The sequence below is a fragment of the Diadema setosum genome, chromosome 17 (genome assembly GCF_964275005.1).
Source record: "Diadema setosum chromosome 17, eeDiaSeto1, whole genome shotgun sequence".
NCBI classification, from domain to species: domain Eukaryota; kingdom Metazoa; phylum Echinodermata; class Echinoidea; order Diadematoida; family Diadematidae; genus Diadema; species Diadema setosum.
The window spans coordinates 15,479,379-15,494,374 of record NC_092701.1 but is presented as its reverse complement, the minus strand read 5'-3'; the positions used below and the strand labels follow the sequence as shown (position 1 = coordinate 15,494,374).

Here is a 14,996-nt window from a genome sequence, read left to right as displayed (position 1 = left end):
CAAAATATAACTGCCAACAAAGCTTACACAGTGCAATCACTTGGTGGCATGGCATGCAGGGACTTGATAATATCTTTGAAAATACTTGTGTCAAAAGTTAGACTGTAATTTGTGCTGTAGACAGTAATGTACATTCACATTTGGGATTCACATGTGTTTTTTTGGCTTTCTGCATTATGGATCAGAAAAAAAAACAACACAAAAACAATGCCATGGGTACTACTCTCCCAACAACTGTGCCAGCATGTTCATACAGCTGAAATTGATATTTTGTCAATTACAAATCATCATTTTAGTTTCATACTGTCATACTGTCATACAAATCATCATTTTAGTTTCATACTGTCATACTATCATACTGAATATATCATTATGGCAACATGCCGGTCACTCCTACTGAATATATCATGTATGGCAACATGCTGGTCAGTTCTACTGAATATATCATGTATGGCAACATGCCGGTCACTCCTACTGAATATATCATATGGCAACATGCCGGTCAGTCCTACTGAATATATCATATATGGCAACATGCCGGTCAGTTCTATATGGTAACATGCCGGTCAGTCCTATACTGAATATATCATTATGGCAACATGCCGGTCACTCCTACTGAATATCATATGGCAACATGCCTGTCACTCCTACTGAATATATCATGTATGGCAACATGCCGGTCAGTTCTATATGGTAACATGCCGGTCACTCCTACTGAATATATCATGCATGGCAACATGCCGGTCAGTCCTACTGAATATATCATATATGGCAACATGCCGGTCAGTTCTATATGGTAACATGCCGGTCAGTCCTATACTGAATATATCATTATGGCAACATGCCGGTCACTCCTACTGAATATCATATGGCAACATGCCTGTCACTCCTACTGAATATATCATATATGGCAACATGCCGGTCAGTTCTATATGGTAACATGCCGGTCACTCCTACTGAATATATCATGCATGGCAACATGCCGGTCAGTCCTACTGAATATATCATATATGGCAACATGCCGGCCCCCCCCACGAATCCACTCACAATGAACAAAATATAACTGCCAACAAGGCTTACACAGTGCAATCACTTGGTGGCATGGCATGCAGGGACTTGATAATATCTTTGAAAATACTTGTGTCAAAAGTTAGACTGTAATTTGTGCTGTAGACAGTAATGTACATTCACATTTGGGATTCACATGTGTTTTTTTGGCTTTCTGCATTATGGATCAGAAAAAAAAACAACACAAAAACAATGCCATGGGTACTACTCTCCCAACAACTGTGCCAGCATGTTCATACAGCTGAAATTGATATTTTGTCAATTACAAATCATCATTTTAGTTTAGTTTAAATCTGAGAGGTTGGACCTGTTCAATATATAGGGCCTAGCAATTACGCTTTATTTGGATGCCCAGGATATTGGAAACAACCTGAAGTTTCCTATAACCCTCACCATTTCCCAGCAAATGAAACCACTACTTTTGTCCACTATTATTATGCATCTTACATAATTATCACAAGTAAATTGTCTACCGTTCATACAATCAGTACAAAAATGTTTTAAGCCAAAATATGTGTATATATATATATGCATGTTCTTCAGCTTGACTTTTATTTAGCCTTCATCTTATAAATCACAATATTATTTGTTTTTTTACAGATTAGATGAAGGCTGACTCCAAGAATTGTCCCAGTTGAAAGTGAAAAACAACTATCAAACAATTTTCTGTGATGCTACCTGTGGTAACGTATCTGACATTTGGATTTGACACGTTCAAAATGACTTATTACTAAGAGTTTGGTAACGTTTCTGGAGAAAACTATTACTATTAAAAAAAAAAATCACTCATTGATTGTTGTACATTTGTTTCTGAATTTATTAAAGTTTCTGATTCGTAAATGCTAAATGTTGAATGAAATCTTTGATTTAGAGTTTTTAGTCATTTGTACAACTAGATGAGTGCACACTTTTTTGGACAATGGCCCTTGAGCATTTCACACCCAGTGGCGGATGTGCCAGTGGGTGTTCCCAGGACGTGTCAATGAATACAATGCACTCTAGTCATGATGCACATGCATCAACTGCAACAACTATAGTCATATCTTTTCATTCTCAATTGTGTTTTGAACACTTCATTTCCACAGAAGCCCTACAAAAATCCTGACATTCTGGTCGTCACTGGCTTCCGCTAAAAACATGGACTGCAGTACTGCACCATGACAACAAAGTCATGACACTGTAAGTGATGGTGTGTATTTTAGTCACAGGTGAAGTCTGTGGTTTTGATAGGATAATGTGAGCACCATAGGAGAATTAAATACCTCTTTACAATATGTCAGCTTCTTTGTATAGTAGCCAGGAAAGGTTTCATGCACACAGGCTGGGGAATGCATTGTTTTGGCTTGAGTGGCCACCCTGAATGTAATCAGCTCTGTACATTGTGGGGATTAAGTGGATAAAAGTTTTTGACCGTGGAATCTTTTGTTTGGAGTTGAGGAGGGCTCTCTTTCTTGGAGCAAGGTTTCAATGTTGTTGATGAGGCAATATACAGCTGTCAGTACTTAGTGTCTGTAACTTAGCTCAGTTAGGTGTCCCATACAATCCCACATGTAGACAAAGCCCTTCATAGTTATGAGGAGGGTTCTCTTTCTTGGAGGAAGGTTTCGATGTTGTCTCATATAATAGGGATGAAGCAATACACAGCTATCAGACTTACAATGTACCAAGTGTCTAAAAGTACTGCTGGTCAAATAATGTTTGACAACCACATGCAGCTACATGTTTTCAATTTGGTATTCTTTCATTGTCCTACATGTAATGTTTCTTGCGTACATTTGCATTTCATTCAAAATTGTTCTTTTTGCTGAAACTAAGTTTAAGCCTGAATTAACCTCATGGCTATGGTACACCTCGCACACCGACAAAAGTTGGAGCACATGGATATTCAGGAGAATTATGAATATCTTTGAAATGTGTAGTCCTGCAATTCTCTCTTTTTACATTGAAACATCTCTCCTTGTGTATGTACATATCAAGTATTTCTTTGATGAGTGTACAGAATGAAGCTAGAGGACCGCTTCCTAAGGACAAGTTCACCTTCATAGACCTGTGGGTCGAGTGAATGCAGCAATATTAGTAGAAGACGTCGGTGTGATTTTGAGGAAAGTTGAACAGTTCAATCTTATCAACCATGAATAAAATTACAAACATCAACAACTAAGTGAATTCTTGAATGCAAATGATTTACTGCACCCTAATCAATCTGGTTTTAAGATAACTGTTGCACTAAACAAAGTAATGGGGTGGATTATTAAAGGGAAAATTTCATTCTTTCATTGAATGGTAGTCTGATTAGAATAGTTCAGTTCACCAAATGTTTAAGTGTTTCGATATATGAAGAACTGAAATGGTCTAAACAAATTTTAAAAAAGAAATAAACATTTATATCACTTTATTCAAAATTAAATTTTGTGAAATTCTCTTTTTGTTTTCATTATATATCGCTGTATGCAGGCTACATCATACACTTTAGTAGTCTTCTCATCCTGCAGTGACTGCTCAGATACTTAAAAATATTCATAACTTCCGAACGGATTGTCCGATTTTCCTCAAACTTTCACTGATCTGTTCTACTAATATTGCTGCATTCTCCAGCATTATTGCCATAGACATGTAGCCCAAAGTTATCCATGGAGGAGATTCAGCTCACGTTTGAATCCAGAGAAGGTAAATAGATATGTTTTAATTTTTTTTTTGAGCCATACTGAGCAAAGCCATAAGTGATGTAATGCTGATTAAGTAATCCTTTAACTCTTTATGTGCCATGGTGTATACCTCCTGTGTTCCACATTATTCTGACGTAGGCAGCCATGCTTTCAGAAAACGTTCTGATTTCAAACCGATGTAACTTTTGTAGATTTTTGTTACCCTGGACATGTAACGAGCAAAGATTTCGAGGAAATGTCAAGCTTTTCTCTGATGTATATTGTACTACAAATCAATGCGACTATCATTGATTTAAGTAAGATTTGGCAAGTAGCTTAATTAATCCATTATGGATAGTTAAAAGCTGTTTTTAATAGCCACATTAGGATTTGTACATCAATTTGTTCTTTATCCATTCATCCATTCATCTGTTATGTTACTCAGTTATGTTACTCAGTTACCATGTTATCTATCAAATGAAGATTGATTTGATTTTTGTTGTCTTCTTGTCTACATTGTATGTTTGATAGGATTAACTCAACTACTATTTCGTTTCTCCATTTCGTTTGTTGAATAGATGTCACCTGGGCTGGCAGTTGGAAGCAAGTTCACGTTTCAAGTACTTGCATTGTTAGTGAGTGCAAAAAGTCAACACACTGATTTCTTTTCCAAATGTGGTTTTCCATTGAAATACTATGTGGAACATACCATAATTATGCAGTAATATACAATGTAAGAAAAGGTAAAGCCATTGCGTTTAGCTAGTGTAAGTACATTATGTGAAATTATGCATATGTATTACATTTATTACTGTTGTTTCTTTACCTCACCTAGCGTTCATCCAGTGGAAGCGGCAATATGAAGGGCAGGAAAAATGTTCATTCATTGCATCTAAAGGTGCAACAGGCAATGATGAGGTCAGTATGCAATCGTATTATCGTAAGAGTGTGCCTGTGATATATTCAGTAGGTTTAATAGATAAATAGATACAGATATTTCAGATACATATATGTTCAGTAGGGCTGACCAGCATGTTGCCATGTGATATCAGTCGGACTGACCGGCACATTGCAATATGAAATTCAGTAGGACTGACCAGCATGTTGTCATATGATATTCAGTAGGAGTGACCGGCATGTTGCCATATGATATTCAGTAGGAGTAACCGGCATGTTGCCATACATGAAATATTCAGTAGGAGTGACCGGCATGTTGCCATACATGATATATTCAGTAGGAGTGACAGGCATGTTGCCATATGATATTCAGTAGGAGTGACCGGCATGTTGCCATAATGATATATTCAGTATAGGACTGACCGGCATGTTACCATATAGAACTGACCGGCATGTTGCCATATATGATATATTCAGTAGGACTGACCGGCATGTTGCCATATGATATATTCAGTAGGACTGACCGGCATGTTGCCATACATGATATATTCAGTAGAACTGACCAGCATGTTGCCATACATGATATATTCAGGAGTGACCGGCATGTTGCCATAATGATATATTCAGTATAGGACTGACCGGCATGTTACCATATAGAACTGACCGGCATGTTGCCATATATGATATATTCAGTAGGACTGACCGGCATGTTGCCATATGATATATTCAGTAGGAGTGACCGGCATGTTGCCATACATGATATATTCCGTAGGAGTGACAGGCATGTTGCCATATGATATTCAGTAGGAGTGACCGGCATGTTGCCATAATGATATATTCAGTATAGGACTGACCGGCATGTTACCATATAGAACTGACCGGCATGTTGCCATATATGATATATTCAGTAGGACTGACCGGCATGTTGCCATACGATATATTCAGTAGGACTGACCGGCATGTTGCCATACATGATATATTCAGTAGGAGTGACCAGCATGTTGCCATAATGATATATTCAGTATAGGACTGACCGGCATGTTACCATATAGAACTGACCGGCATGTTGCCATATATGATATATTCAGTAGGACTGACCGGCATGTTGCCATGCATACATGGTATATTCAGTAAGACTGACCGGCATGTTGCCATACATGATATATTCAGTAGGAGTGACCGGCATGTTGCCATATGATATGCAGTAGGAGTGACCGGCATGTTGCCATATGATATTCAGTAGGAATGACCGGCATGTTGCCATATGATATTAGTAGGAGTGACCGGCATGTTGCCATATGATATATTCAGTAGGACTGAACGGCATGTTGCCATATGATATTCAGTAGGACTGACCGGCATTTTGCCATATAGAACTGACCAGCATGTTGCCATAATTATATATTCAGTAGGACTGACCGGCATGTTGCCATATGATATCTTCAGTAGGACTGACCGGCATGTTGCCATACATGATATATTCAGTAGAACTGACCAGCATGTTGCCATATATGATATATTCAGTAGGACTGACCGGCATGTTGCATATATGATATATTCAGTAGGACTGACCGGCATGTTTCCATATGATATCAGTCAGACTGACCGGCACGTTGCAATATGATATTCAGTAGGGGTGATAACTGGTGCATGTTGCCATATTGATATTCAGTAGGACTGACTGGCATGTTGCCATATATGATATCCAGTAGGCCCTGCATGACCGGCATGACTGTTGACCTATAATCACATAATTCTTACATTATCTCTCAAAGTCTATTTGCCTTACTATGAAGTTTGTTTGATTGATTTTATTCATACAGTTCGTCTGACATATAGACCTAATGTGATTGCAATTAATGATAGATGTCTCTGTCGGCTCCGAGAGTGAGAGACTGGGAGCATAACGAAACTCTCTATTTCGGTACACTAATGAAACGACTGTTGTGTAAAGTCTAATGAGTAGATCCGCTCCACGTACGTACAGTACGTTCGTTTATGCAGCACACGTACTTGCCGTATGCCGATCCAACAGTAACGTGAGCTAGAGGCAGTGAACTTGTGGTATAATATCATTCGGACCGCTACTTTAAGTGCTGTATTGATATATTTGTACTTGGTATCTGATCCAAAACCAGGTTTGATTTGCTTAGAATTCTGTTTTGGATCCTTCAAAATTGTACGGTTGCAATTATTGGTAATTCGCCGGGGATTCTACGTACGGGATCGCACTGTTTTCGTGCTTCCGCACGTCCTTAACGGACCAATGAGAGGATGGCACTCCGTCGATCGCTAACGGGCAGTGTTTACGTGAGAATCGCGCGAGTAGACCGTGTACGCTCTTTGGTCCTATACCGTGCTCGGTTTTGATGCTCCGCCTGGCGAACCTGCCTCAGCTGCCTGTAAAACCCTATCCTGTTTTTGTTAATGTCCCAAGCTTCGGTCCAAATCAAGCAGGGTACCCCCTTCAGTGCTTGAATCTTTCGACCTGCCGACCGCTGAGTCAACCAACTAAACACTAACTGTTAACTCTGTTAGTGTTACAGCATAGAATAGTCCTAGATTCTATGCGTCCAATTGTGTTAGACGAGACTAGAGACGTGAGACGGTACGAGCCTGGGAGACGAGTCTTGACTGTAGGGTATCGATAGACACCGTGGTGTAGTGGCGTTAGTAAAAAAAGAGGATGGCAGATGACTTACCCGAAGGTTGGGAAGAGCGATACAGCAGGAGTCACAACGGTTAGTAGATGTCTGATTTTTTACCTGTAACACGTTAGATGCCTAATAATAATATTAGACTGTGGTCAACTGGTTTGTTCAGCTATTCTTGGATAACAAATGGCTCACCTGCACCTGACTATACACAGCCCAGTCGCTGTACATGGTACGTCGCGACAGGTTTTCGCATAGCGTAACAGCGTCTGGTCGGGCTAACCTGCACCCAGACTAAAAAAGTACAAATTGTAAGAAAACGGGCATTAATTCATGTAGATCTAGGCCTATAAATTATGGTCCTGGCAGCACTCCTGGGGCTGTTTCACGAAGAATTAGTCTAGACAATCTACCCATCAAAATAAATGAACGTGGCAACATCTAGGGAAAAAAGTAAATGATTCATTTTCACATTTATAATGCCGACTGCCACTCATCGTGTGCATAGACATCTAACTGTTAACAGTTAACGTTAGAGCTATGTATTACAAATTACAATTTCACACTGAAAGAGTAGATGGGTACGGTTATTGTAGGCCCTACTCAAATTTGTCAGCAAACTAAATCACTTTGTACGTTAGGTATTATTAGAACCTACAGGTTCTCTGTCTTCATGAATTCAGCCGTTCACCAGCCTTTTGGCGCTTTGCTTGCAGTCATCCCACAGCAGACAGCAGGCGAGCTGCCGGATTTTCAGAGCGAGCTTGCACGCACTTGGGAGGATAGCTCTGTACATAAAGAGTTTTGTGTGTAAAACAGTGACATAGCTTGCTTGTTCATGTGTGTCATGGAATGATAGGAGCTCGCCTATGTATTAGATTAAGTTTTACAATATGTAGTAGGCCTATGTATTTTTTTTAAAACTGCTTTTTTTTTTTCACAATGCACATCTTTTATTAAGCATAAAGATCCGGGGGGGGGGGGGGGGGGAGATCCAAATCATCTTCTTCTTGAATGCTTGATTTTCAACAAACTTGGTCGGTATTTTGTGCTTGGGTGATATTTGTACAAATGGGCATGCATCCCCACAGAATGCAATGCCCATAGACACACCAGGGTGGAAGGTAGACAGGCACAACCCCAAATTAAACAATCTTTTCAAATCTTTTTTTTTTTCTCTCTCTCTCTCTCTCTTTCAAATTGTAAGCTAGGCCCTATAGGGTATGGTTGAGCTCTGTATAATTTAGATTAGTGATTGCATGGAAGGTGAACTTGCAATACGGTACTCAGGTAAGCGCAAGACCCTGGGTCTCTTGTTTACTGTAATTTGACATTGCAATATCCTGACCTCAGAATGAGAGTTGTGAGTTATCTGTCAAATGTTCTTGCAAATGCAGGCATTCTATGCTGGTGCTGGTGATCAGGACAATCAGTTAGGCCTGCAGCAGAGTCCTCAGTCACTTTGCATTTTAGTGCAGTCTGAGCAAGAAGGTTTCAGAGTTGGAGTTCCAACTAGCTGTAATTATTAAAACAGTTGTCAGATTTCTATTGATGTACAAAAGAATTTTACAGATGTTGCATTTGCCCCTTTGATGATCAGTGTTTGAAGCTCCTGCAGTGATGCAAAATTGACAAAATTTGAAAAGTGTATTATGAGTATTTCAACAAATTTAATCAGATTCAATTCCTTTACTGAAATAGAGAGAGGTACAATGTAGATTTTCCCGTAGTGAACAGAAATAAAGAATCAAATCTTGACTGTGTGCCCATAAATTTGAAGAACAATTGTAGAAATCGTAAAACAATGGCACCTATCTAAGACCTATCAATAGGCATTCAGCAGAATCCCCAGGCACTGTGTTGCAATATGGTACTGGTATACTGTGCATTTCAACTGAGTTTCCATGGGCAACATCGCAGACTTCTAATGAACTGTGATTATAACACATTATGTCAATTACACTTCCTTTGCTGACACAGAGACAAGTAGAACTAGATGTAATATATTTTCCATAGCAGATAGAAATATTCAATCAATCAATGGCATGACTGTGTTACAATAAGACATCACAAACAAGAGCCTAGCACTACAGCAGAATCTTTGGTAGGGCTTATGGCTGAAGCACAAGTACGCACTGTGTGCTGCCGGGACTGCCAGGCTATCTTTGTGCCCCATGTACAATGTACATGTATGTTTCCCCAAATACCAGCACAGTCCGATTGAGGTACTCTTGCAGCGCAACGAGGTCAAAACTTATTCAACCGAGACACTTCAAGTACCAAAAGGTATCAATTTCATGTATTTGTTAAAATAACAATCAATGTAAAACAACCTCTGTTGCCAAGCCTTCTTTGCACATCCTTATGATCCTCTGAAAAACATATCAGGGCAATTATCCCCAGAGGGCAATTACTCCCCCCCCCCCCCCCCCAGCTAAATACTGGCAGGGCTGCCAACTCTCACGCATTGAGCGTGAGACTCACGCAATTCAGCCAATTTTGACTGTCTCACTTGATTAACAAAATCTCACGCTAAACCCCCAAAATGGAATGTACATGACTACAAAAATATATCTCTAAATTCTCTGATATTCTGAATATCGAGATTTTCCCGTGCGGATGTAAAGCTTAACCAATAATAATCATTTTCGGTTCGCGCGCAAAGACGAGCTATTGGATTACGATTGGTTTCTACCTAGATACCACGTGAGCGTAGCTTGTACTTTTGGCAAATTACAGTACATGTATGGCTATGACGTGTGCTTTACATCGCTTTACATACACTGACTGTGTACTAGTACGTAGTACGTACGTATGTTCGGCCGCACAGCAGGCCGCCAGCCGCTAGCCAGGATCTAGGAGGTTGCTCCGCTCCCTCGCAGTGTCTCACGCCAAACTCTCACTCAAGGTTGGCAGCCCTGATACTGGTTAGTGGTAAGGTTAAAGTAAAGATTAGGGTTAGGTTTAAGGTTAGGAGTTTGGGTTAGGGTTAGGGTTAGGTTCAGGATTAGGATTCGGGCCAGAAGAAGGGTACGGGGTAATTGCCCTATACCCCTGAAAGGTTATCATCATTACCCTTGTCTTAACAGCGACTCTTCTGCTGCACCAGTACAGTTTCTGGTTCAAAACTGTAAGAGGTCTAATCTCCCATTCTTTTTGCAGGTAACAGATCAATTGTTTTCTCTTCTGTCCAACCTTTTGACAGCTACCCCCTCCCCCAAGAATACAGAGATAAAAAGGAAAAATTGGCAGAGGTTCAATGACAAAAGCTAGCATTAATCTGCACACAAAGAGCACATCATAGCACAAATAAATATGCAGTGAACTATAGTACATGTATGTGTGCTTGTTTCAGAGCTACTCCCCGAGATCTGGCACTAAGTATGGTTTACCGAGTTTTGGAAGAATTTTGAGGAGCATTCCCAAGTGTAGTTTTTCTTCCTCAATATCTCATTTCCTATGCAAAATTGCCAGAAATTAGAGTAAAAATTAAAATCAAGGAAGAAAATTACTTGGAATGATGTTTATGACAAAAAATGATGTGTTCTTGATTTCCATGGACCTTTAAAACAACTTGTATATTTGTGGAGGGAAAAAATGTCTCCAAAGGTTCCATTTCCACTTTCATTTTGTTTCTTTCATTCCAACAAGCATAAGGATAACATATGAATACACTTACAATGCACCAATGTGCTAAAACAAACAAACTATGAACTGAGATACAATGATGTAGATTTCATGACAAATACCAAACGAAGGTTGGTGGAAATGGAGGGAACTGCAGGGCTTGTAGTTTGCAGTTCCCTCATTTAAGAAAATAAATAAGAAATAAAAATGAAAATAAAAACGATTACAGAACTTAAACCAGGCAAAATGCTTGAAAAAAGCAATTGGACAGAAAAGAAGTACACACATAAAGACACATAAACAAGTGCAAAACAGCTCTCTTGTAAAAGAAGAAAGAGGGAAAGTAAGTAAGTGTGGAATGTATGACAGGAAGAGACTATCTACATACTCAGTAGTGGACAGAAAAAAAGGAGAAGGAAGAGGAGATGGTATGGTGGATCAAAACCAGGGCACGCGAGGCACTAATTTTTATATTTATAAGCTTGCAAACTATAACAATTTTTTTTTTTAGATTATGCAACATACGTAATCAATATGTAATTGCCACATTTATAAGTTTATTGTCCAGAATCAAACCAAGGAATTTGATTGAAGGGACTTCTATAACTGTGTCTCCAGGACATTCCTATATAGGTAAAATTTCCAGAGAGTTACCGGTACTGAAAAACATTATTTGTTTTGGTGTTTGGTTTTTTTTTTTTCAATTTCATCAACAGTTTATTTTCTCTTATCCACTAAAGTAACTTTATTAATACAATATCTAAAGTATTAATCAATACACCAGGATCAGAGTTAGTTTGTAATTCCCTAAAGGGGTTTCATTTCCACAGGCCAAGTGTACTACTACAACGTCCTTACCAAAGTGAGTCAGTGGGAAAAACCTGATGGACCTCCTAAAGGGCAAGTGCAGTGTTCCCACCTTCTTGTGAAGCACCGAGAGTCTCGTCGGCCTGCATCATGGAGAGAAGACCGGATCACAAGGAGCAAAGAAGAGGCCCTGCAGATTATAGAGAGTAAGCACCAACCTCAAGATGTAAATGTAGTCTCCATTTTTGTGCACCTTTATCCATGAATATCAATATTTGTATAGTTCTTTACTTTTTATGCCTCCACCACAAGTTGTTAGCAAGTGTTTAGCCATTATGTTTTCTTGTTGCCCATCCTTTTGTCTGTAATCAATTTTGTGGACAGCATAACTCAAAAATCATTTGAGGTACTGTATGATTCATAAAATTCTTAAAATATTTCTATTTCCCCATGTCTATGCAATGCCTGAAGATATTTCTCGAAACTTTGTGTACATGTTTTACTAGGAAAAGTTTTTGGTCATGGGGTCAACGGTCAAGTAAAATTGCTAAATTCTCACTTATTTCTCCATATCTCAGAAATGGTTAAAGTTATCTTCATGAAACTTATATGTGTGTACTGCCTGACAGTGATTCTCTTGGGACTTTTGGGGGTTATGGGGTCTAAGGTCAAGGGTCAATGCCTGAAGGAATTTTTATGAAACTTAATGTATACAGCTATTACAAGATAAAGATTTTCTAGGGAAAGTTTTGGGCCATGGGATCAAAGGTCAAGTGAAAATGCTAAAATTTTACTTTTTCTCCATATCTCAGAAATGGCTATAAGGTACTGTATCTTCAGGAAACCTAGTGCACATGCATGTACTGCCTAACAGTGATTCTCTTTGGACTTTTTGGCCATAGGGTCAAAGGTCAAGGATCAAAGGTCAGGTTAAAATGCTGACATTAAACTTAAAGGTCAAGGGTCAAAAGTCAGGTTATTAAGATGCTAAAATTCTCATATAATGCTGCAATTGATGTAGCATACATTATCTGGAGTGCTTCTGGTGTAAACTTTTTACATTCTCAATTTCTCCTTGGAAACCCTTTACCTGGTAATCGATTTTCACCAAACTTGGCAGAACCTATTCCTAGGGTGATGGGATCTCTGTATCACACCATAAGTAAGCTTTAGATGTCTTCTTCATAACTTAAGAATCAGAAGTGACTGCGAATTTATAAGTTGATACTATGGTACATATTGATAGCAAGTGTAGTACTTTTCCAAGTTTGTTTATAGCAGATCATGAGGTGCTCCCACAAACCCCCTCTCCTGCAAAGTGTTTGATCGTAGTTTTTAGTTAAGTTTTTAACATAAAAAGTAGTTTTAAAAACACTTTTATTCCTTTTTCTTTGAGTCCATAAAGTTATGTGCATGTACTCAGCCACAATGCACATTTGGGGGAGGGGTTGGTGTCAGGGTGTGTATCTTACTATTGACAGGTGCATAAACAATATGCATTTGGGTAGTACAACCAGGGAGGTCCCACCTACCAGGTACAACATACTTCGTGGGACTACACTGTAAGTTTGCATTGGGCTAGTGGTGGTGATGCCATCAGCTTCTTTCTACTCCTACATGCCCTTCAGATTGAGTATCCTTCCCCATGTTCACTCTGTTCAGTCTACATTCTACCTCAGTGTGTGTATGTGTGTGTGTTGTGTGTGAGTGTGTGTGTGACAGACAAAAAAGAGAAAGAGGGGTGATCAGTAAAAGACTACCAAATCCAAAAATAAATGTGTTTACCAGTTTTATCATGTACTCAGTATATGTTCATAAACTAGAATTTTGCAGTGCTCAGTAGTTAGAATGTCTGCCTCACAATCAGATGGCTTCACTTCAATTCCCATGAGTTTTACTTTAAAGCAATGTCATGTATAATCATGCTGTCCCCTCTAGTGAGAGGCAATATCACTCTCCCTCGGATGGGACAGTGAATGGAGGTCTCATGTGGGAAGGAAATATCACACTTCATTCATTCATTCATCAAAAAGAGCAGGGTATTATCCTGGTGGTCCACCCACATACCCCCACTAGAAACGGGCGAATGATAATCCCTCATGGTTCAGTCTGGCTGACTGGCAATACTCAACAAATGGCAAAGCAGCCGTAGAGATGGTTACCACTTGTGTGATGTCACCAAGTCCAAACTCGATTGCTTTGATTTTCTGAACTTCATTTCAAATGTTGTTTGACAGGAGATGCTGTTATAACAGATGATTCTAATTATTGCTTTTCCTCTCTTTCTTTGTGTGTGTCAATTTGATAACTAACAGGACACAGAGCCAGGATAGTATCTGGTGAGGTCTCATTTGGTACTCTGGCCAGCACTGAGAGTGACTGCAGCTCAGCAAAGAAACAAGGAGATTTGGGATTCTTTGGACGAGGCCAGATGCAGAAACCTTTTGAAGATGCTGCATTCAAGCTTAAAGTCGATGAAATCAGCCAACCTGTGTTCTCAGATTCCGGCATCCATATAATCCTCAGGACAGCATAGGCATGAAGCAGTGAAATCATAATGACCATGATTGAAATTTCATGCTATGTTTGGGATGATTTACTACATCTTCTTTCTCTCTCTCTCTCTCTCTCTCTGTATATATGTGTCCCTGCAAAACCAACAAAAAGTTGCCAGACTTGGATTTTCAGTTAAAGGCAGATTCTAAAAGAGCAGACTCCACGCTTTTAAAAAATAATGTGTAACTCAATACAACTGGATTTTCCTAGCCTATCTAATGGAAAGAAAATACACACCCTAGAATAGTATACAAGTAATGAATGTTTTTGAGTGCAATGGACAGAATATTTCAAGAGGTGAAAGATGAAATGATCCATTCAATGTGGTGCAGCCAGGTTAAATGGATCAGTAATTTCAGCTTTCACCAAATGAAATATTCTGTCCATTGCATGAATAAAAACATTTATTATTTGTTTTATATAATGCCTAAATAGGTCCTTGTCATTTGATATTTTTTGAATTTAGAAACAAGAGAGTATGGACTTACATTTTGGTGTGTGTCACTGGTCCTTTGAAGTCAAAATGTTCAAAACAGTCAAAAACAAACTTCACATAGAAATCTAATCCAATAAGTTGACATTTGCAGAAACAGTCATTTCAAACAAAATACAATTCAAACTTGTTTATAACAGTTCTCTCCTTGGCATACATTCAAACTTCAAACACTGAATTTCAAGAACATACTGGTATTTTTACATGTTTCTGACCGGCGCAGTCTATTTGATGAAATTGTAGAAAGTT

The 14,996-nt window shown here is 39.0% G+C and overlaps 1 protein-coding gene across 1 annotated transcript; it reads left to right on the top strand.

Moving 5' to 3' along the window:
- Positions 1-7,067: 7,067 nt before the first annotated feature.
- On the top strand, positions 7,068-14,324 carry LOC140240352 (peptidyl-prolyl cis-trans isomerase NIMA-interacting 1-like). Its single transcript, XM_072320117.1, has 3 exons — positions 7,068-7,351; positions 11,722-11,904; positions 14,014-14,324. Exons 1-3 carry the CDS (start codon positions 7,297-7,299, stop codon positions 14,232-14,234), a joined length of 459 nt encoding a protein of 152 aa, XP_072176218.1. The 5' UTR covers positions 7,068-7,296; the 3' UTR covers positions 14,235-14,324.
- The last annotated feature ends 672 nt before the right edge of the window (positions 14,325-14,996 follow it).